We start from the raw sequence: 25,021 nt of genomic DNA on the forward strand, positions 1-25,021 counted from the left end.
CAGTTTTCATCCCAACTTAAAATCTTTCCAGAACCTCTGGGATGCCTCTCTAAAGATGCACAACATCCTGAAATCTCTCAGTAAAGCAGCAGGAACTGGTCTTTCATCAGAGGTGGGGAAATGCGTGGAAAAAGGAACAATGAGGATTGGGTAAAAGAGAAATTGTTTAAATCAGATAACATTTACTTTGGAGTCATGCTTATGTCAGAATCTCCACAGCATCTCCTGGGATGCAGCTGAATGTGTGAGTGGCAGGAAATGAGACTCTGAGTGCCTCCAGTTGCTGCAGTAATGGGGCCACACACCCAGAGGCAACAACCTCCCTATCCAGGCTGTTTGAGGGTATGGAGTGTAACTAATCATTTTCTTGATACTAAAGAAAATATTTAAAGTTTCTTACACCAGACCTGCACCAATGCAAATCAAAGCTCGTGCTTTGTTCATGAGGCTTTTATCTCTGGAGTTATCTGAGGCTGATTTTATTTTGAAGTGACAGAAAGCAACAAGAGATGGAGCTGAGGGGATTTTTTGGGCCCTTATCTGAGGACAGTTCATTGGTATTGTACCTGGCTGCTTCAAGTGAGACCTGGGCTTCAGTGTTGTACTTTTGTAACCCCAAATGAATTTCTGAATTCAATTTCCCCTGGAACTCCTATGGTGACATAGAACAGCATTTACTCTGGCTATGCTAAGAGTGCTTACCCTGTTTATCCTGAACCTCTGCACTAGCAATAAGACTCCACTATCCACATTTTATGCAACTGATCTTTGGTCTCAGCTTAATGCTTTGCTAGTATATGTAATTTTCTCCAAAACATACACGTTTCTCTTTTTTTCTTACTGCCTTAGAAGACTGTGCCTACAGCAGCCTCTAAATTAGCCAGACCCAAGCCCTGACTCCAGTAAGGGATTGGCAGCAGACCAGCTCAGTTGTCATCTGTCTCTGCACAGCTGGGCAAATGCCATTTTCTTATCTCTTGTTTTCCTAATTAGACTTAGATTCCATCCTGTGCTCCTGGGAGTGGCAGACCTTGAGCTTACAAGAGTTGTGGTCTCTCTGCTTTTGAGCTGGAAGCCAAATTATCCCCTCTCCCTCCTCCCTGGCAGGAGTCTGCCTACTCTGCATGTCACAGCATGGCACATTACTAATGAATAAAGAAAAGAAAGCCACACAGTTTAGAGCTGAAAGCCCAGAATATCTTCCTTGTATAGAATAATGTCAGCTCAGTGAACTGAAGCCCAAACTGCCTTGGGCTCACAGTGCTCAGAACTGCAGAGAGAAATGTTTTGGTAGATCCCTTCTGAGAGTGTGCACAAGACCTGCTCACAGCATTTTAAAAAAGCAATGAGGTAGATGACAGATTTTAGACAAATCACAGCAAACAGATAGGAGAAGTGAACAGCATGAGGATAAATGCACTTTGTCAGCAGTATTAAAGAAAATGAAGTTGGTGACATTCATGCTTGCTATGTCCTAAATAGAAAAGTAGCACAAAATTGCCCCAGGGAGAGACCAATCTTTGGACTCATCCTGGGCACCTCATTCATAATATGCTGCTTATTTATTTTTGGAGGAAAAGCTTTCCTGATAGATAGACTCTGCTCTCCTGTGAGCTCCTGAATAGGAAGGCAGCTGTCACAAAGGCAGAAACATCACAAAATGTCCAGACAAGAATTGCTGAAGGTGAGGAAGCAGCAGTAATTTATTATCACAGGTTTTTTGCTTTATAATGATCAGGGCTCTGAAAACTAGTAAAGGAACAAAAATTACACTCTCCAACAATTTTTTCCTTCAAGGTCTATTGTCTTCTTTGTCTTCATAATGCAGGTCTTTACTGTGTAAAATCAGAGAGCTTGGCTGCACTTTTGATGCCTTTACACTGAGTCACTGTGTGACTTTGAAGCATGCACCAAATAAGCACATACATACAGGTCAATTCCCATGTGCTTAAGTGTATTTCTGCAGGTAAATTAATCTCCTTTTATTTGAGTATCTGATAATTTCAAACAGCTGTAGATAGAGAAGGTCTAAGTGAGATGACCATTAAATGCCCATGTACATCATGAAACCTTTCTCAGACTGAGTGATCATTCAAAATTTAGAAAATGTTAATTATAAAACAAGATAACAAGCAATTAATAAATGCAAGATGTACTTTCTTTATTTATTTCAACAAGTGTTTAATTTAAATTATTTATGATTTTTTTTCATAGCCTACTAGTAAATACTATGTAATGAACTTTGCAAATGAAAACATCTCTATTAGCACTGACCTTACTCTAGTATTCTGCTATTACAGCTTTGCTCAGCAGTCAGGATTGATATGCTCCAGGGCAAATGAGAAAATGCACAAATTAGATTCTACTGTATAAGAATCAATTTATCATGCATGTGTCACAGCTTGATGATATAGCTATAAGATTAATAACCATAACATTAATTTATAATTTCCAGTTCCCAGTATAACAGTAATTGTGTAGTCATCCCAGATTTTTGTTTTGATTTGCTGGTTTGATCACATCCATTTTTCAACCAGGGTCAGGCCCATATATTGTGTGTTATATATCATGGGATATCTTGAGGCAGAGAAATGAAATATTTTCTAAAATATTGACCTGTACTACTCTCCATTAAATTTTATTTTAGAAATCTGCAACCTAAACAAGTGAACACTACCACCTACTTTACCCACTAAAAAACCCAGTATAGCCCATTATTTATAAATTATGAAATACTTCAATATTACACTTCAAAAAGCTCAGAATGATTGAAGGACTGCTGTGGAAAGGATTATAAGAATAAAATTATTTTGCAATTACATTACTTAATAGCTACAGGGAAGTACTAGTCTAGTGTTAATCCTTTGAAGTTCATTTAGAAGGAATGAACAGAGAAAGCACAATGTCCAAGGAAAAGGAAGATGAATAGAGGCATAAATGTCTAATGGAACCAGTTGATTTTTGAAGCACGTTGACACTAGCAGTGTGGTGCATTGAATGCACTGGTGCAGCTGTGCCACTGCTGGGCTGAGGCTCTCTGCATTCTCACAGCTGCTGGTAAGGACAGGCACAGGGCTGTAAAACCAGAACCTGCACTCACTGAGACAAAGGGCAAAGCAAGAAAGCTGGGAAAGACTGGAAATTAGAGTGTGGAGTGAGAGCTGAGTGTGTCCTGGAGCATGAGTGCCCCTTTGCTGGGCTCCCCCTGCAGCAGGTGCTTTGTGTGCACACATCTGCATTTTGCACACATTTCCTCAGCATGGCTATGAGAGATCAGGGCTGAACCCAAGTCTGGTGAAAATCTTAACCAACAGAATATTTCTGCTGCTGAACTTGGGGTTTAAAATAGTATTTTGAAAGGAGGAGAGTTAGAACTATTTCAGAGGAAACTGAAAGACAAAAGCAACATCAAAACTGGTTAAGCCAGGCAACTAAAGGGTAATGTCAGCACAGTACTAATAAAGTAAATGCAGTTATAAAACACAGCTTTGAGCTTCTGAAGCCACAAGAAAGGCCCCATGATTTTTTTTCCATAATAACAGCTTCTGACAAAAGCCTTTTACAGAAATTAAGTGGCAAAGATTTAAGTGATAAAAGTTTCAAGATTAAACTTTGCCTTCTCACCACAGTGTAATTAAACAATTTCCACATGAAACTCAGAAACCATGAAAAAATACCTATGAAAAAATGCTAGTGACAGAACTAAAAATGCTTGGTACTTTTTATTGAAATATATATGTTGGTGAATTAATTATCTTTCCTCTATCAGTTCCTGTTTTGTTAAGAATTAGTTAAATTTCCCAACAGTTTTCTATTTTTCCCTTAAATTGAAACTTTACTTTGGTTCCACTCTATTCCTCCTTCTCTGCCTCTGTCCACTTAGAATTCCATACCATGGCTTCTACCACCATCTGTGGTGTTCAATAATTAAGTCTTTTATTTCAGATATTTTATATATTACAGCAGAAAAGAGCAATGAAACACTCTTCAGGGTAACTACCAGGAGAGACTCTGCTGTCCATCATCACGTTTGCAGCATGCAAAAAAGACACATGCCAATTATTTTTGTCAGGACATAGAGTCTCTTCCTATGCCTGAGAAATGGAAATTACCTTTGGTGCAGCACCTGAGGCTCTGAAAGATATGAGTGTTTCCTTTACAAATCTACTTTTTGTGTGTAATGTATAATCAATTGTTCAGTTGCTGAAACACGGCATCCTTGTGCTCTGTGAGGAATGCATTTTAAAACAGTCTTTACTTGGAAGTCACTGGATTAGAAATCTGTACCTCCTGTAGCAGGAAAGTGATCAACAATCCTCCTCCTCTGCTTGCATTTTATTGCAGTATTCATGCCACATTTTTAAGAGCTTGTTGAGTGTAACCCCAGGCAGCAGCTCAGACTCACAGCTGTTCTCTCCCTCTCTCCCTTCTCCTTGGTGGGATGGAGAGAGAGTGAGGCAAGAGCAAGAGTGAGAAACCTTCCTGCAGCTTCTCGTGCTCTGGGGTCAGCTGTCCTGGCACCCTCAGCCCCTCTGCTGCTGGGCTGAGCAGCAGAAAACCCCTTGGCTCTGTGTAAGAGCTTCTCAGGGACCCCCGAAATATCCCTGATTGACCAGGCTGTTCCAGCAACACATTAGCTGCTGTGAAGAAAATTAATGCTACCCTTGCCCAAACCAGTACAGAGTTGTTAAGAGACAAAATGGACTTTCATTCCACCTGATATCTGATTTTCTTGATGAAATGAAACACCACCCTTTTGTTCAGTTCATGTACCACTGTTTTTATTCATTGGCCTGAAGAATTTGGCAGTCAACAGGATGCAAAGTTGTATAATTAGTAAGACAAAGATGCAGATATTAATACCCATTCAGAAATGGTTTGATTGTGTGGCTGATATTAAAAAAGTAGCATGCTGACTCCAGAAAACTCAGTAAAAATATAACTGTTGCCTTCAAAAGGCTTTGAACAATTTTGCAAACAAAGCAGCATGGGCTGCATTACACTCCATTAGGCATTTTTCTTCTCCTGATTTTCCCTGACATTAATTAGAGCACTGGATTTCAGAGGTGACAACCTCAAGAGCATTAAAACAATCAAGGCCATAGAAACTTTGTTCTTCTGAGTCACACTATACAATAGATTGCTGTGGAGGTGAACTATATCCATTTACAAATTTGGCCTAAACTTCTGTGTGGACTTTAATGGAGGCCCTGGGTACATAATTGACTGTGATTGTACAATTTGTTTCCTGGCATTAATGAAAAAACTATTGGCTCACACATCTTTCTACCTGTCATTGGGACATGGCTGTGCCAAAATGTACATGTAGGTGCACTGAACAAGATGACTTTTTTTTTTAAGTATAAAGGTTGATGCAACCCACCCTTAGCCCTGTTCTTGGTTTACTATTGGTAATTGGTCTAAATTATTGATAATTGCGATATGGAGTGTGTGCAGAGGAGCACAGGCTGGTAATCACAGGGCACTGCCTCCTTCCTTCCTTGCCTTACTGTTATCTTTGGTCTCCTAGCTGGCCAGAAAATAGGGGGATTAATAGAGAGACATTAATAGGGATGGGATAATGCAAGGAAGAGAGACTGAGGACTTGAGCCTGATCTATTATGTCTTTGTCTGGAAGAATTATTCACTGGCACTACAGAATTGTTCTTAAAGATGAAACAATCTCCAATATAGCAACAGGCTTTTAGGAGCTTAAGATATGATGTCATGCCTAAAATAAACCATGCATTTTACCCACACTGGAGGCATAATACAAAATTGCTTTTATTTCATTAAATGCAATACTTACCTGTAAGCCCAGCAGCTTCTGCTGATAAGAAGGCACTCCAGGATAGGAGGAAAAACAGACCTGTCTCCAACATAGGAAACTCACACAGCTTTGTGAATTTGGTCAAGTGCTAAAAGATAACTAAGGAAAAATAAAAACCCAACTGTTTTATAAGCTAAAATTACCCTCAATCTGAGAAAGGATGAAAGAAAGAAAACAAGCTCCCCCACCATACTCATCTAAACATTGAATTTGGGAAGAACTGCACAGCTTCTGACTTATCTCAAGGAGCAAAATCCAGAACAGATTTTAAAGTCAACTATTTTAAATACTTTTGTGGAGTTTGAATTAATGCCTAGTTGGTTGCATTTGATATTCTTTTTCCTAGAAAAAAGGAAAAGGAAGTAATTTTGCCCAGTTTTATAAACAAACTGGCATTTGTTTACATTTGTGTGAATGCAAGAAAGATCAAAATCACTGATCTTTCTACAGTAGCATTCTGTATGAGCTGCAAAACACAAGGAAAAATGCAGGGCAACAGAAAGACCTTTAATTTCCAGCTTAGTTAAACTGATGGGCTTGTTGGTCACACTGACACGGTGTAGTGTTTGCCTTGTCGTTTTGTATAATTGCTGCTAGCCTGGAGTTCATAAATAAGTTGTTGTTCCTAATAACTTAATGTTTGAGCCTCAATATACTTCAAAACACTTTCCTTAAAATACAATTATTTGCAAATAGGATGATAAAGGCCAGAGTCCTAGCTAATGAAGAAATTTGTAGATTCTGATAAATGACATTTCCTGTCAATTTATGATTTTATCTGTTTGTTTACAAACACTTGAGCCTCGAGTGAAAAGCTTCAGGCTCAAACTAAAGATGGTCACTCTCAGATATTGAATATTTTTTCCAACATATATAGATTTGCTCCCTGAAAACAAACCATAAAGGATATTAAAGCTGTGACAATAGCATAAGAAGATCCCATGGCAAATGATCCAGCAAAGATGCCCAGAAAATTTCCCACTGACTGGAAGAAAGCTGCAGCATCAAAAGCATTAGGATTCTCCTTGGGACTGTAAATGGATATAGAGCTGAAAAGAAAACAAAGGGATGGGGGAGAGGGAGAGAAAAAGGAACAAAAAATTCAATCACATTGTAACAATTTTGGAATCAATAATTGCAAATGAACAGTATTAAGCACTCAAAATGCAAACCAAGACTTCTGTGGGCTAACAGCAGATGAGAGCAAAGCAGATGGAGACTGGGGAGAAGCAATTTGTTTTCAAGGTATCACACTGGAAATAGTCTACTGCCAGTCAGCAACACTTTTATACTAGAAGTGCCATAAACAATATTGTTTCCAGGCCAACAAAACATTAAAAGGTGGTAGGTGGATAAGAAAACTGCAGGGAAGATAGATAACTCTGAATTATTTATTGGCCATATGTCCTCAGAGCAGTTACATATTCACAAATATCCTTGATAAAAAGTGCAGCTTTGTGGCTGAGGTTCAAATGGGTGACACAAATCACAGCAGGTACCACACATGCAGCAGCAATTTTGTCTCAAACCACTGAGCACTTTCCTTCCTGGTGTAACCCTTCATAGCCAGGGCTGGAGCTGTGGCAGGAGTTCAGCATTGTGGACAGAATGAAAGTTGTCCCACAGAAAGAAACTGCTGCAGTTGTCCAAGGTCATCTCCTGTTTCCCAACCCTGAGTGCAGCCACCACAAGTGTTTTGGGATGGGAAAGGATGCCACCAAAGCAAAGGGAATGTGCACTAAATAATTTGAGTGTCTCAGAGTTATTAGCCAGCAGTCATATACCAGAACACCAGTAACTCCACGTATGTATGTCCTTTTGCTTGTTGAAATGTTATATTGAACAGATACAAAATAGCTCTAGGCCTCACAAACTAAGAAACATTTTCCATCTTTGTGTTCTGTTGCTTTGAGTACTCTTTTGAGTACTTTTATGATCCTTGTCAAAGAAAACGTGCTGAGCTTGGCTTTGGATTCCAGAATGTGGCTTGGATAGATGGAAAATGACTGGTATTTTAAGAATTGGAATTTTAGGATTTATTAAAAGTTGTGAATATTTTAAGCTTTTGGATATTAAGAATGCAATCCTTGTAGTCTGATGATTTTCATTTGGAAATAAGGCTTAGGATTGAAATTCTGTATAAAGGATTTTCTAAACAGATGCATTGAAATAACATGAAGATGTGAAAACAGTTCTCATGCTTTCAGTCTGCAGAAATGGCACAAGGTTCTCAAGGCATATGGGGGAGCACCACAAATATGAGGGGGAAATGCTCAGGTACTACAACAGAAGTAACTAAGCACTAAAATCTCTTATCTCCAGTTATGCTGATTAGCACCATCACCAATCAGTGAGATGGTTTCTGCTGGAAGGTGCTGTTGATACGAGGACACAGAACCCTGGCAGCAGAGGAACTGGTGATCAGCAGCATGTTGCCATCTAAATTTTCTATCCTTTCTCAACTGTGGCTTTCTTAGACCAGGAGATCAGTTATAATTCTTTGTTCCTCTTGCCTAGAAACTCGTAGGTGTGTCTTGACAGCAAAGCAGCCACTTGGTGCTTTGATGTTTGTCCCAGCCAAGTACAAAGCCTGCAGCTGCTGCTCTGTTTTGCTTAGTGAATTATAAATCAGGAAATGATCTTTTGTGCCACTGGTGCTCTGGTCTGCATTGAGTGGTGAATTCAGAGAGATTCTAGAATAGAGGAAAATGGTTCTGTTAGAATGATGGGTTCTGACCATGATAGGGATGCTCAGTAATAAAACAGGTCTTGGCATGACATGGAGTGAGAATTTATTAGTCAAATGTAAGCCATAGTCAGTAATTTTTTTTTTTTAAAGTATGTTAATCTTAGGGCAAGAAAAGTTGGCTTTATTAAGCAGTTAGGGTTACAATTTGCCCTCCAATCTACCAACAGATTTCAGTGATGAAGAAAACTACAAGAAAGCATCCAATTCTTAATGTAGTTATTTCAGGAACAAGTATGAAGTGACTCATTCTCACTGAAAAGTTTTTTTACTCAGGGTGCCCCCCATGATTTTTAAAAGCACCATAACATGACATATGCTCATTATACTACTGTGGTTTCTGGTCTAAATCTTTCCAGAACTCCTGTTTCCCTGCATCTCAAAGAATATCTACTTCTATTCTTCATTTCACATTATTCTCTACTAGAGCTATTTATTTTTCTGGATATGTTTCTTTTTAGCACTAACTTTTAATCCTTTCAAGCATCCAAAACACACAGTAATTTATCTGAGGTTTTCTATATAAGATGCAACTTAACAGAACAGGATTTTATTCTGTTTATTCCACTACTTCCTGCCAAACCAATTATTGGACCTAAAAACAAAATGGCAAAGTTTAACACTGGAGAGAACCATCATTAAAATTATAGTGCCTCTACTCTTCTTCCTTTTCCTTGGAGAGCAATTTGAGGTCTGCTAGCATGACTTGCCCTCTCTGCTATCTGCTCTCTGTGCTCTTTGTACAAAGGGAATGATTGCAGTTCATTAATAAGCAGTGTGGGTTTGATACTAAATTTCAAACTGTTTTCAGGTTTTAGAGGCTTTCTAAACGCTGAACGAGTTTAAGAAAAAAAAGGGTTTATTTCTGTAAATTTGTATCAGAGGTGGATTAAGGGAGTCCTCAAAGTAAATTCAGCAGAAAACTGTTTTAGAGACTGATAAATGAACAGATTTAATGGCAAAGGCCTGCTTTATCTGCCAGCCAGAATGAGAAAGAGTGCAGGGGTAGGAGTGAGAGATTTTTGTTGGCTCGTCACTGAATACTTAATATATGTGTCTCACCTGTCCCAGTCCCTGCTGTCTGTGTGTGTGAGCTTGGTAAGCTCTGCCTCTCCTTCTGGTGGGAATAATACTTCACCTCCTGGCTGGGTTCATTAGGATTAGCCAGCACTTTCTAGATTAGACAGCTGTTTAACAGATCTCTTTTTATTTCCAGTTTTTCTGTGTTTCCTTGAGTCAACAACATTGGACAGGCTCAAGTGCTTTCACAGCTTTCAAAAAAGGAAATACAGGCAATATTTGTTTATGCAATATATTGCAAGTTGGGGTGGTAGTTTTTCTTGAAGCAGATAGAAAGATTAACAGTTTGTGTCAGTTGTACCACGCTAAGCTTTCCACTTCCCTCCCCTCTTATGCTGAGATCACTTTAGGATGAAAGCTCAGCATGACAAACACTTTCATTCTACACATTTTATAGGAATTTAATACTAAAAGTCTGCATTACAGATGGCCTTTTGTAATAGAAAGCATCCAGTCACATTTCCTGTTGCATCTTAATTGATTAATTTTTACATCTTCATTTATTAAAAAGATCTTTTTCTTCCTGTTGGTTTTCCCAGCCTGTAAGTACAGCACAATGTATTTTCCTTTGAAAAAAGAAATAAAATAGAAAGCATTGCAGCAAAATTTTTCCAGTAATTCATGCAAGTTTTTTGAGGAAAAATCTGTTGTTGAGGTTAAATCTTGTATCCTACTTTTGTTTCTGTCCAAACCTGCATCAAATAAAGAGATGCTAATCGGCCTTAACTAGCAGAACAGCATAAAGATTCTTTGTTTTGATATAAGCCAAAGTGAAGCAACACCTGTATCAGATGAATTTTAGAAAAATGCATTATGCTGAGGAAGATACACTCAAGCATCAGAAGCAAAGTGTGTGCAAACAGCAGAAAATTTCCAACAGAATTATGTAGAGTCAGTTATTAGAAATAACCAGTAAACAGACTGGTTTATTCCTGTCTTTTTGACCAACATGAAAATAATAATTTGAGAGGAACATTTCTTTGCACTTGCTAAGCCACAGGGCTTTCTTTAGCCAAGTGCCCTTCTTCCTCCTTGCCCTCCATCATGTGCCATGTAACACTGCACAATGTGAGAAAAGAAAAAAATACCTAAAAATACAGGAAGGTCAGATGTTCCCTAAAATACCTTCATTGAATACAGTGGGATGTCCCTCAGGTGATAAATAATTATAGAACTACATGGTGATTTCATCAGCTGCTAATTAAGAAAAATAAAGCAGGCCAGAAAAAAGTATTCTAGGGTTCAAGGTTGGTTTTAAGAGGGAAAGAAGGTTATTTTTCCTGAAATTATAATTATGCAGAAAAAGGTAGGTCACTACAGCATGTTGGAAAACTTGGATCTTTCAGAGAAGTGGATGGAATCAAACAGTTTCTGTTCCCACACAACTTTTTGGCTATATACTTTTCCTAAAAGTGTTGGGAGGAAGCCAAAACATCAGAGCTGTAATTTACCCCCAATATGTGTTTGAACTAGAAGTGAAAGTCCATTCATAGCACCAGACACCCCCACCTTCTCTTTGCAAGTTGGCAGAGCCTGCTCAGGCTTCCTCACCAAAGATCTCCTCCCACATGAGGAACAAGCAGATGAACTATAAAGGTAAAAACAACTGGGGAAGTTTGGGATGTGACTGTGCCAAGCCAATAAATCACATATGAAACAGAGGTTTGCAGGCAGCTAAGGCAAAGCAAAGACACACCAGAGCAGGAAGGCTTAAGGATTAGCAGAGGCAGCCAATTTTAACAGTTTTGAAACAAATATGTAGAGATCTTCTAGATAAAAATTTCAAACAACAAACAAATGCATTTTTCAGATGTGTTAAAACAGTGATCAGTACATTGAAAGAACACAGAGGAGTCTTTTCTACATCCCTCTGTGTAAATGAATCTGTCTCCATGGAATTTATTCCTGACAATATTTGCAAATTTTTAGACACTTAAGGTTCCTGAAGCAGAGACTTCACTGAAATATAGATACTAAGCTTTCTATTTATATAGAGCTTTATATATAGATAAAAAAATAAAAGGAATGAAAAAAGAAAGGTGCTGGTAGTTGAATTACTGCCCAAGTGGCCAGTGTCTGAACCTTCATTATGGATACCCAAAATTTTATTCTTCTTGGCAATACAGCAGGTCATGGTTTTTATTCCACTTATAGCCTGGTTTCATCACTGCTATTATTAGTACTACTATTATTGTTTTTAATTCTAGAAAAAGATCTGGCAGTTGTTTATAGAAACTATTTTTTATCTGGCTTACACTCTGTTTCTTTTTCTCTATGCCATCACTTATTTTCTTCCTCTGTTTTCTGACCTTACTTTGCTCCTTTGTAGGCTTTTCCAGAATGTCTAAAATACCAGAGAACATTTTATCTTGATTACTTTAAACCAAGATAACACTTACTGTTGTTGTATATGAGCTTTTATTGCTTTTACACTGGTAACTATTTTCAGTTTTCTTCTGTGTCCAAGCCTGAGCTGACACACAGCAGCAGCTTGTCAGAGAAAACAACAAATAGTTTGTGTTGTTCCAGGTGGACTTTCCCTAATGCAGATCTCAGTTGGTCACCTAGCCCCAAACACAGGGACTGCAGAAAATCTGCCATCCTCCCTCCTTCTTCTCCGTCTCCCATCCCGTCATCCTTGGAGGCCTCCTCTACCTCCCACGGGAGCCTTGGAAGCCATCTCTGCTGGTGATCCCATTCTTGCCCTCAAATCCCACACCTGGGCCATACAGGACCTGTTATCTCACTCACCTGGATGGGGCTGAGCTCAGCTTCAGGTGAGCTGGGACATCTCTGGTGCCCAGGGACAGCTCTGCCAGTCCCTGCTGGACACCCTGCATCCTTCTGAGCCTGCTCAGAGCTTGCTCACTACAGGGCTGCGGTCACTTTGCCTCACAGGAAGGAGATTGAGATGAGAGTTGTGACAATGATTAAGGACCTAATGGGCGTGCAGGCAGAGCAATTTCAAGTCTAACATCATCTCTGATCTGGTGTGGAGCTTCTCTGCCACAGTGCACCTGAGCAGTGGTGTGCACTGTCATCTGTACAAGTATCTTAGCTTCTCATTACCTTGTTCTAACCTGGTTTTATCTTTGACAGAAAGAAATCCTGATGAACAGCAACATGGGCTTAAAATCTATGCAAAAGAAAATTAAGGCTTTAACAGTAAAATTTGTTCACATATCTCTGAGGCTTGGCATAGAAATATTTCATTCTCAAATGACTGCTATTGCTTCTAAATGCCTAATTTTCATAAATCTATTTGGAAATATCACAGTCATAGTGACAACTCTTTCCTGTCCCATATCTTTGAGAGGAATGAAGCACATCAGCAGAAAACAGATGGCTGATAGTGGGCTGTCTGTGACAGCATGTGCTGCATTCTGTGTTATCCCTCTGACTGTTCTTATTTATGAGCTGATCATATCCAAAGGCACATAATTTACACATCTCTGTGCCTACAAATACGATGCCTTCTCATTTGGATATCAGAACTGTAATCCAACTCACTGTTTAATTTCCATTCTTTTTAAGCCTTGCATGAAGAGGAAAGGCCTGTGTCTGTCTAGAGCAGCTTGAAGTCTGTCCCCCCAGTTAGGGAGCTTTCAGTGGCTTCAGCAAATGGGGAGATGTGGGATCTCAGTCTCTCAGAACTGGGGCGCAGGGTGAACCAGACCCCCCCTGGGGGGCTCGGGAGTCCTGGAATGCTGCCAGAAATGTCTGGTGGCTGGACTTTGATCCCACATGGGAGATGACATCAGTATGAGGACGGGAGGATTTCACTGGGGTGAATGGTGAAGGGACAAGTTAATTGGAGTGTGAGATACAGGGTTTAAGATCCCTGTACAGGGGGGTCTAGAGAGGCAAGATGGAGGGATTGGGGCGTGCCCTTCTGCTTCTTCTTCTTCCTCTAAGCCTCCATCTTCTGTGGTGATGTTGGCACTCCGGGATTGGACCTTACTAGGGGAACACTGGTTAATAAGGGTAGAGGGTATTGGAGAAAAATGATAAATATTGTATACGTAACTCCGGGTATAAAGATAGGTGACCGCCCCAGGGGCTTTCAGTGTGTGCCCATGGCTGACTGCTGAGCAGAACTCTGTCAGGCCAAGAGAAAATCTTTTAGATAAGCAATTAATAAACACCAAGACCAAGAACAAATCTGAAGCTTCCTCTCGTCCTTTCGAACCCGGGGGCCCAAGGCCATCTTTGGGCTTTTCCCAGACCATCTAAACAGCCGAGAAATCCAACAGGGAGATGCACATAGTGCTGAGAAAGTAGAAACAAAGAATCAACACCAAGGAAGAGATAAATGTATTTATGGTTCTAATGCAAAGAGCCTGACTTCTCCCCTGCCTGGCATCTCTCTGTAATCACTTATGCTTATGCAAAATAGAACAAGGTAGAACAGTGCTGTAAAAAATATGCATTTTTTCTGCAAAGAAAACATGACTGTGAAAGTTACAACCCATCAACCCTCTGAGTTAACAAGAAATAATGAACAAGTTAAAAATTCATCATCAATAATCTAGAAGGAAAAATGAAATAGTTTTCTATGTTATTTGAACCGAATCTGCTGCATGATGCTAATTGTGCTATAAGGGGAGTTAGATGTGCTGTGTGTTTTAAGACTCTTGCTGATGTTGGTTCATGAGCCTGAGCAATCTTTTTGCCTCCCTACCCCTGACACCTGAGTTGGGAGCTATTGTCCTCTCCCAGCTCTTCCACTACTAAATTTACATTCTTCTTCATTATTCACCTTTGTTATCTTTCAATTTTTTACTTGTGAGCCATTCATCTCCAAAGTTACTTAAAGAGCTGAAAAATATTTATCAGAAACATTTACACAACCTTTCCCTTATGTGACAGTTCTTCCCATTAGTGCAGGGTGATGAGACTCTGGAATAAGGATTTTCTGTGAAAATTATATATCTCTCTTGAAATCCAAAAATTGACTTAATGTGCAATTGCAAGTATTCTGTGAGCATAAGCAAGAGTTTAACGTGTTCCTGGAGGCCTAATTCAATCCACACCTCAGGTTTGCTTCTACAAAAGTGGCAGAATGTGATACCATGGAACTAGGGAAGGTGATTACTGGAAGAATGGGTAATCTTAATTAACCCCCCCTTTTTCTACTAAAATTTTTGAGATGACTCAAGGATGAGGTAAGAAAGCCTTCCAACTACACTAGTCTTTCACAGTGCCTTTGTTCCTGCAAACAAATGTTACATTTATCTATGTCAATTGAACTCCACCTGCCTGTTGACAAAATGCTGTGGGCTGCTGGCTGCCTGCATGGAGCAGAGCGTTGGGATGCTGCAGCAGATTACCAGAAATCACTGTGATTTACTGTCATCCTGCTCCAGAGGAGAAACTGCCTCAAATTACCCTTACAGTGATGAGTGTCTGAGTAACTCCACTGATTCTGTGCAGTTGGTATAAATGTGCATTGGCCTTACAAAAAAAGCAGGATATGACCCAAACACTTTAAGGAAGGTTTTAAGCAGTATGGTTAGCCATGAAAAATCCTTTCTCTTATGGGCAACTAGCAGAGATTGAATGGAAAGAGTTTCCACTAAATCTTTATTAAATAGTAATTTTCTTATAATCAAAGAGCCCATGATTTTGTTCAGGAGCAGTTTAAGACTGAAACAACAGAAAATTATGTATAGTTTATGCCAGACAGTATTCCCTTCATTTGGGCTTTGACTCATCCTCCTAACACTGCAGGAGAACCCACTAGACCTGTGAGCACTGTGAGATACCCAGGAATGAAAGCAGCATTTCCTTTGTGCTAACAGCTGCTTCTTATCCTTCACAAATGCACAGTCCTACTCACCTCACCCTCCTCCAGGCTTTAAACCAACTTGTCCCTGAGATTGAGCTGGTTAAACAGTACCACAAATACGCTGTAATCTCTGAAATCCCCTTGAATGAATAGGGACAAAGGAGTGAGGAGCAGTATCACATTGCTTAGTTGATCAATGGAAGAATATGTACAGCAGGTTCTTGTTTAATATTTAAAGGACTTTTTTCTTCTGTGACCTCTGCTTATGAAAATCTGATGTGTTCAAGGCTACTGTACCCCCTGTCTTTTTACAGAGAACATTCCAGATTCCTGTTTGTGCTGAGCTCAATACTCCCAGAGACAGGGAGAGGAGGCTCTAAGTGCCCAGTCCTGCTCACCTTGAGGAAAGCAGGCTGTCCTCTCCCTGCTCCTCTCCTCTTGTCAGTGGAGCAGCAAAGGACCCCACTGTCACCACTGCTCTGCCAAGCCTCAAGTGCCCCAGGTCACTGCCTGAAGTGTAACAGGGGGGTAAAGCCTACCTGGGAATGGTTAATAGGAGGGACAGAATTGGGAGCATGCTGCTGGGAATGTGCTATAAAGAATTGAAAGGTTAAGTGAGAGAGCAGGAGAAAGAAAACTATCTTTGTGATTTCTACCAGATGTCAGTTTTATATTCTACCAGTCATGTATTCTACTAGATCTCATTATAAAAATATAACATACTAATTATACGCTTTCTTAGATTTTTCTCAGGCACTAGGTGTAATTTTGTTTTTTCTTCTGTTTTTCCTGTTATCACCCTAAAATAAACTGTCTGTTACCCAAAAGTAATCTAGTGAAGTCAGACCATATAATAATCTATGTTTGCAACAAACCTAGACCTTAGTAAGCATGGGTACTCTGTTTTTTAAGACATTTTTACGCTACTGTTTGTGTTTAAATTATTGCATCCTAGACACAGCTAAGTGTGCTGCTAGAGGATGCAGGTTGTCCCTGCAGCAGCTGGGTAATCCACTCACAGTACTATGGGGCTGTGCCAAATTTCTGGCCTATCAACAGCCTTGGGCTTTTTCACCTGCAGAATGTTTTCTGTCAGATTTAGAAAGAAGTCCCTGATTTACTGCCTTCACTGAACTTCAGCATCTTTAGGAACTTCTGAACAGAGCAGGACACTGGGCAGCCTGATGCTGAATGTAATTGATAAAGATAAGGTACACAGAATCCTACAGAAATTAGGGTGGAAGGAAAAGGAAAGTATGTCTAAAGTTTTTTCTATTTCAGTGTTCTCCCTTACTCTGCCTAAGAAACTCTAATGTGTAATAAATAGGAAGAAATTTGGTCTTTGGTATGTGGTATATCATCCTTGTATAGCCAGTGCATGCAAAACAGATCCTTTCATAGTCAGAAGAGGGTGAAATGAAAAAAATCTGCAGCTCATGTAGCTTTTTAATATCTGGAGTACAATTTGTCTATCTCCTACCCAGATTCTTAGAGAGATTAAAAAACCAAATTAATGCTCCAAGAAATATTGTCAGTAGATGCAAACAAAATGGCCCAGATGATTTCTAATGTGCCCAGACCATGCATTGGATGACCCCACCTCAGTCCTGACTTGGAACAGCCTAACCTTGAGGTTTTGCCAACCATCCCTTTTTCTTTAGCCCCATTTCACTCAGGAAAAGTTCCCTTCTCTCAGGTGACAGTGCAGGGGGTGTGAAGGGCAGGACAGCTCATTGGAGCTGCTCTGTGTTAGCACTGCCAGCTGCCTGTGCAGTTTTCCTTTGCATTCACCATTAGCACTCCTCAAGGAGGGCTCACATGGTTTTTCCCCCAGTGAAGACACACCCTGTGCTCTCACTTGTCAGTTTCTGTGCTGCAGTTGAGAGCATAGCTGCTGTGGGAATGGGATTTTCAGAGCTCCATAGCCCTATCGATTTTTCCATGTGCACACCAAACAGCTGATAATTTCTGCCTCTTGCTAATCTGGATTTGAGATGTAAATCTAAAGTAATCTAAAGAAGAAAATCTTTTTAATCTCCTGAGCTGTTCAGTCCCACCTACATTTTGTTATTGAAAATATTTTCTATATTTTTCTTTTAAAAAATGGAATAGCTAGGGAAAAATGACTCGGGCATTGTCTGAATGAAATGCTATCCTGCATGATAACACAGCTTCTCTCACAAATATTAGTTCCACTTCTATTGCTTTATAATAAATGGTTGCACCTGTTGCCATGGCAATTTTAATTTTTAAAAATGTATCCAACTGAAGACAAGAAATGCAGCTGTTGTTATGAGAAAGTCTAAAATAAATCCAGATGTGAATTGCATGATCTAGTGTTGACAGCAATAACTTCAGAAACAAAACATGTTACATGTTTTGCTTTCTTGATATACTGGAGCTGAGGATGGGGATTTAGGGATATTCTGAATTGTAAGTCTCTGTTTCTGATCCAAATATAGCAAATAAACAGAATGAAATTTCACCTTAGGGAAAGGTACTTACTAGAAAAGCTGGTCAGCCTTGCATAGAGAATGGCAGTAATATTCCTGTAGGAGAAAGGTGAGCCTCAAGCTCTCCTCTACCTTTCTGCTAATATGCTAACATTTTATTTTTTACAGCTTATAAAAAGAAAAATCCTAGCCATGGTAGAACTCTTAGGATTGCAATATTGCCTATTGTTTACTACCTTATCACTCTACAGACTGAAGTTCTTTAACCTGCTAGACCTTTAATGTGAGAACATGAAAACAAATTACTGAGCAGTGCTCTACAAAGAAACACAATCCAACAAGTCCCAGTACATGCACTAATAGTCATCCACTGGAAAAACCCACTGGGCTGGGCAGGTAAATAGTCCATGTAAATCTCTTCTGGGAAAAAAACATTTAAAGATAGAATTTCTGAGAAGGTGATAGAAGAATAGGTCCAGGCTTATTTGAAAGTGAAGTTTACCTCTGGTGAGTGCTGGCTGAAGAGCAGTAGCTCCCACAGGAGCAGAGAGGCGTTGGGGGCAGCCTGTGAGTGTGACAGGGAGCGGGACCCGGGCAGGGCAGCACATGGGCTGAAAGGTGGCTTTGCATCCATCCTGGACCTTTTCTCCTTGCCTTGGAACTGCAAAGGCTGCTCTGCCTGGAGCCCTTTGAAGCCGTGGCTGGCTCTACACAGCCTGGGCGGTTCATTTCAGCAGCTTGGGGCTGCTGAGAGCAGAGACAGGGCTGCTGGACCTTGTGGAAATTGGTTTGCTCAAGCGTGAAGTCAGTGCTGATTACGGCACCTGCCAATAGTTCTTGGCAATCTGCAGGATTGCTGAACTTCACTCGTGGTAAAATTAAACAAAGAGAGGAAATCACCACTTAGGCAGGGAAGTTGATGTGGATAGAATTTCAGTCCCAAATTCTAAGGCAATCAAAACAGCAAAACCTTCTTTTTATCCTTAAGGATTACAGCAAGAAGAGAAAACAAGAAAACACACAAAAATATACACTCACTCATTCTGTTTCTCTGACTTCCATCCTTGGGGATCTTTTACTCAAAATAACTGGAAGTCTGTATTTCTTTATCCTTTGTACAGGAATTTTGAATGATAAGTCACCTTTAAGCCTTGCTACTTAAAAATATTCTACTTGAAGGAAATCTAAAAGTTAATGGGAATCTTGAAAATAATCTGGATAATAAAATCCTACCATCCCAATTTCCTCAATATAAATCACTTGATCAAAGTGATCTAATGCCAAACATATTGGATGAGAGGTTTAGCTTTGATAAGAATGAATTATTTGTAAGTACACATGGTAAGGCTTTTGGAGGCACAGCTGCCAGCTGATTGTGAATTATTCCTCAGTGCTGAGACTGAAAGAGTTAAGGAACATCTTCCTTTGTTAAAATGAAGGTATATGCTATTGGCCTTTCCAATGCACTGTGAAAAACCTCACAGAAATGACAGGCAGCCAAACAGATAATTTTTCTTTCTGGCTTTGTAAAGACTCCATTGATTTACGGATAAACATGTAGTATAACACATTAATTTCCACCACTTAGTTTAAAAATAAATACTTTCCCCAGACAGGAAGTTCTATGAGGCTTAAACACAGCTATTAATAAGAGGAAAATTATTCTGCCTAGCTTCATTACCCTCATAATTACTAGAATGTAGGAGTCTTGCCTCAGAAACTTTTGCATTCACTTCACTCTAACAATGCTCAGGGAAAACACTCTCCAAGCTATGGACAAAGTCCTGCTAATGCTAGAAATAAAATGTAAAACATGTAAAACTGTGAACATCCTAAATGAGAGTTTAGAAATACCTTTCACCTTACTCTCTAGGAATAAAAACACTGTAATAAAGAAGATGTACACTGTTAAACGGTTCAGGAGGCTGACATATTTCTTCAGGAATATTTTCATCTAGCTGTAACCTTTTCCCAGTGTGTCTGAGGCAGGAATAGCAGCCTGCTAGGCACTCCATTATTCTCATTTCTCTCACTATTGCTTCTGGCTGTGCTTGCTACAGATCAGTAGAACAATGTGGAAAGAAAACCAGGTTGATTTCTTTTAAGTGAAAATAAAGTAAACTTTCAGTGAATGGGGATACAAAATTAAAATGCTTTAAATTCTAAAACCTATATTACTTTTGTGAGATTTTGCAATGGAGAAATTACTAAGGGCAAAATGTGAATATCAGTTTATTCAGTGTATTGTTGGGATACTACTTTGTTCAAAGTTTTAATAATATTTAAATCTTCCTTTTCAAAATCCAAATTCTAGCATCACTATGTCTCCCCAGAAACATGCTGAAATTTCATTAGAAATCCAAATAACACATCCAAATACACACATGCACATTACATTCAGAATATGTAGATCATTATAATTAGCAATTAGTTAGGGAACATCAATGTTCCAAATGCATTAAGAGCAAACTGATAAAAAGAGTGGATGTCTTTCCTTGGTACCATGGTCTTCACAGGGAATGTTCCCAAGTCCCATTGCCCTGAACACGGCAGAACTGAACCAGCTCTGTCACACGGAGCTCTCTCAGGGCCACTTGCACAACTGCTGCCCTGAGTGTTTTCTGTCTCTGTCACAGCTTGTGACTTTGCCAAAATGTCACCATTGAGACTACATTGCCATGTTGTATTTGCAATTTCCATGAAGATTTTTTCTCTCTCTTTTTATTTCCCTCTTTAAATTGGCATTCTGCAGAGCCATTATAGAGAGGCTACCTCTGTGCTTATCTTGGACAGAAACCTTACAACCACATAATTACAAAGCTTTCTCACTGAACCACTTTGAAATTCAGGCTTGAATTTCATTTCCAAGGGGAGGAAAGAGGAAATTATCCATCTGTTTCCTACATAGCTTTCACCCTTGTGAAAATGTGACAAAATTATGCAAATTTTTAAAGGTTTCCAAAATGTTTAATTGACAAATCTCAGTGGAGATCTGATAAACTTCATCAACTAAAAATCTACCAAGATCTCATTTTTTCAGGCATGTACCATCTAAAACTTAAATATGTGGCTTTCCCCCCTGCAGCTGCTGATCCCCAGACTCAGCCAGCTGCTGTCCCCAGTGCTGTGACTGTCACATCACCCCTGTTGTCCTCATTACCTCCTCTGTTTGCCACAACATAATAACAAGGATAGTGAAGAGGTGCTTGCACCAGGAATGAAGTCAGGGTCTCTCTTGACTTTAGGGTATGAAGGAGGTCGGGGTTTACAGTCCTAGATTATCTCTAGAAATAATTTCTTTTTATCTCAAGTGGGAGACCTAGGGACTGGAGAAGAGTGCCACAGAAGTGGCAGAGCTGGTCATGCAGCTCAGGGCAAAGGGTAAAGTGAGATGGAGATGCTGGCCATTGTCTTCTGGAAAGACAAAGGAGAGAAAGACTGAGACCAACAGAAAAGCAAGTGGAAACAAGGAGAGAGTGGAGTTTTGTTACCATTGGAATAAATCCCAAGAATAGAAATTTGCTGACTCTCATCATTGAAGCAGCTGTGAAGTGCAGTAACTGGAGGTTTGCAGTCACTCCTGCTGTGCCTGGCACTGAAGGAGGCAGCTGATGCTGCTGTTATCAATTATTCTCTTTGCTCAAGTGACAGAAGTATATCCTGAAACCATTAAAGTTCCTACTCCAAAAGGTGAAACATGCACACTGAAATGATGTCTTGGGTATGGAGAGAGGGGGGTGTCTGTGCATGAAAAAAATGAACTTAAAATAACATTTAATTAAAATGTTTACAAAAGGTACCTCTCCTTTGTAAGATATGAAAATCTTTGGGTATTATGTAACTAGTGAGTGTCTGATAACATTTGCATTATTTTTATGTGCTTTATGGACAGATCCTCATGCATATATATATATAAATATGCACATGCAAAAGAATTTCATGAAGACTTGTGTCAGTTCTAACAGCCTCAGTAGTTCAAGGATTTGAGCCTTAAAAGATCAAGGCTTGCAGGTAGAAGCAATTTACCTGATATTGTTGGTAAAAAAAATATGCTTAGAGCAGGTCAGAATGATGAAATTCAAATTGAACTGTAGCACACAGGTTCTGGAGTGGTTCACAGAGGGATCACAAGAGACACAGTCTTTCCTAGTGTTCCTGCATAGCCACTGGAAATAGTCCATTCTCCCACAGTAGGAATGGGTTCTTTGTTCATGTAATCATAACCTGATGTCCAAGGAATAACAGCATTTTTATGGAGTATCCTGTTGTGACAAACTCTCTGTCTCTCTGAGATAGCTGTGCTCTCCAGGACTGTATTTCTGGGAAGGATTTGGGCAGTGAACAGGAATTGGTGGCTACCTAGCAAATGAAATGGCAGAAAGGACTCCCACACCTTTCTGACACACACTCCTCCTCTATCTTCTCTGCTAGGAGACAAGATATGTATGTTAATTTATTGCAAGAGCCAGGCAGACTCTTACATACAGTATTTCATCCAGAGAAGATGAAATCAGCTTTTTTTGGGAACACAAGGGAAATAATATCAATACTATAATTTTAAAATAAAAGGGGTTGTCTCTATAAGTAGAATCAGACTCTGTATGAGTTGTCTCTGTAAGTAGAATGAGACTCTGTACGTAATTATCTTGCTCTCAGGAAAAATCTGTCTTATTCCCTAGAAAAAGGTTATTTGGACAAGAAAAACCATCTGAAGAGCTCAAAACCCAGGCTGACTGGTACCATGATGTACTTCAGTTCTGAAGAGTTCCCAACAGAAATCTTTGAAATGAAGAAGCTTTGATGCCAGTTTGGTCATTTGCAGGGAAAGTGTAGCTAAATAAGTGCCACTTAGATGTGATTTGCAAGGACTGCAAGCAGCACTCTTAATTCTGAACTTAAAACTTCTCTGTCTGTTTGTGTACAAGTGGATGGAGATACCTGCAGCTCCTCTGGTTTGATTGGGTCTGACAAGTACAGACATTCCCAGCTGATTTGAGCTAAACTCCATCTTCATACATCCCTCAGGGCAATCTCCATAACGTTGCTCACAGAAATCTACTCTAGCTTAGCAGTCTGCAACTGAGGGCTGCCTGTTCAAACAAACTGCACAGACAAAGCAGCGCCAATTACAGAACCTGGGGTGGGCTGGCCCTGCCTGGGTGACAGGTGCCCACCCGGCCACTCCATCCCTCCCTCCTCTGCAGGATAGGGTGGGAGGAAGAAAATAAGATGGAAAAAAGCTCAGGAGTGAAGATAAAGGCACATTAACACAGCAAAAGCTGTGTGTGAAAGCAAAGGAAAGCAAAAGTTCTATTCTCTGCTTCCCATTGGTGAGTGATGCCACATGTGTGGAGCAGTTGCTCTGGAATATGAATGCAGTAACATTTATCTGTCCCTTCCTCCTTTCTTTTAGCTTTTATTGCTGAGCACATCATGTGGTACAGAATATCCCTTTGTGTCCTCCCTGTGTCCTCTCCCAAGTCTCTGCCCACCTCCTACCCCTGGGATGCTGGGGAGACAGAGCTGCTGCTGGGCCAGCACTGCTCAGCTGCACCAAAACACTGCTGGGCCCTCAGCAGGGCAAAGCACAGCCCTGTGAGGGCTGCTGGGGAAATGAGCTCCAGCTCACACACACCCAGCCGCACAGAGAGTATGGCCTTTAGCATGTATCAACTAGATCCTAAGTAAAATTTTAATATGGCACTAATATTGGAAAAAGTGATATGAAATACTGAAATGTGAAAAAAATTGAGGAGTAAGAACTACTTCCTGAAAATATTCTCTTCTGAGTGTCCATTTTCATACTGAAATTTTGGCTTTAAGAAGCATTACAGAAATTCAACAGCATTTTTTCCTCTGGTTTAAGTATAACACTGGTCTGTACAGTAAAGCTTATGGAGGAAAAAAGAAAGGAAGTTTTTTTAAGCAGAGATACAAACATTTTATGTGGGATTTCCTCTATTCTGGGAAAGAAGCTCTTTTAAAGTTCCTGCTAATAGCAAGTTTGGTTAGCTTCCCAGTGCTCACATCTCCTGTTCCAGATGGTCAGTGACGTGAAACTCTAATTATCATCAACAAAATAAGCTGGGACTAAACCCTTCCTCAAAGGTAAAAAGAGCAGATGGACAACCAAAATTTCATTATTAGAGAAATAATAGAGGAAAGGACTCCTCATCTACCTTTCAAAATCACTCAGTAACGTGATGCACAATTAACTCCTTGTTCTATTAATATATAAATTACTTTGTTATTTGACTGTATAAATGGCTGCTTGTTATATAAACCTTTCCAACAATATTTGGAATAGCAGCCAAATCCATCTTGTCTAAGGGAACCAGTAAATGAAATGATTGGGCTGAGCTTCCATCCGGCATTTTGTTTGCTTTCAGGTTTTCAGGGGATTCTATTTTATTCTCCTCCACAATGTTACAGACATCTCTCCTCAGGAATATTGGTGGGAATAAAATCACAAATAGCATTTATCTGGAATGAGGCACGGCCTGTATCCAGAGATCCAGTTAGTCATTGGTCCAGAATTGTGTCTCCCAGACACTGAAATCCCTAAATATTTGTCAAGGATTCCAAGCCACGCAGGTCAGGACCATGGAGCACTCTCCCTGTCTGTTGGGTTCCAGTGCTGGTCTCACTTTGAGCTGGGATTTCTGGGTCAGGCTTTGCAAAGGCAGCCCCTCATCTAAGCCTGCCCCTGCTCAAACTGAGCTCATAAAGGCCTCAGAACCCCCAGGGCTGCCCAACCAGACAGCTACAAAGAAAGGGTCTGGGAGCACCCCCTGCATTTCTGGCAGAATCTCATTCATTTTCTGAATTCAGGTTCACTGCCCGATTGCAACATACCGCTCTTTAGAATTAGCTGTCCTAATTCCTATTCTGTTGCCAGTTTCCAAAGTTCAGGAGCAGATTTTGATGTACTAGTTAAGGATTTCAGTACAGATATTCATAACAAAACAATATAAAACTGAAAAATTGCATCAGAGAAAGATAATCAGATTTTACTCTGCATCTTTATGAGTAAACAAGCTTTTCTTCTCTCTAAAGAGTTCTAGCTACAGGTTTATGTATCACTGTCATGATCTGTAGTTACACAATGAGCCTTATCTCTGTTT

The 25,021-nt window shown here is 39.9% G+C and overlaps 1 protein-coding gene across 1 annotated transcript in view; it reads right to left on the bottom strand.

Annotated features, from left to right (window-relative positions):
• The window catches only part of SLC9A9 (solute carrier family 9 member A9), a 173,459-nt gene that overhangs the window by 95,785 nt on the left and 52,653 nt on the right, over window positions 1-25,021 (bottom strand). The window contains exons 7-8 of the mRNA XM_054282689.1: window positions 6,741-6,879; window positions 5,810-5,915 (exon numbers count right to left, since the gene is read on the bottom strand). Coding sequence (XP_054138664.1) covers window positions 5,810-5,915; window positions 6,741-6,879 — 245 coding nt within the window. The remainder of the gene's footprint in view (window positions 1-5,809; window positions 5,916-6,740; window positions 6,880-25,021) is intronic.

This window comes from Melozone crissalis, unplaced genomic scaffold, assembly GCF_028551555.1.
Source record: "Melozone crissalis strain CALT ecotype California unplaced genomic scaffold, PUWL_Pcris_2 ptg000034l_1, whole genome shotgun sequence".
Taxonomy (NCBI): Eukaryota; Metazoa; Chordata; class Aves; order Passeriformes; family Passerellidae; genus Melozone; species Melozone crissalis.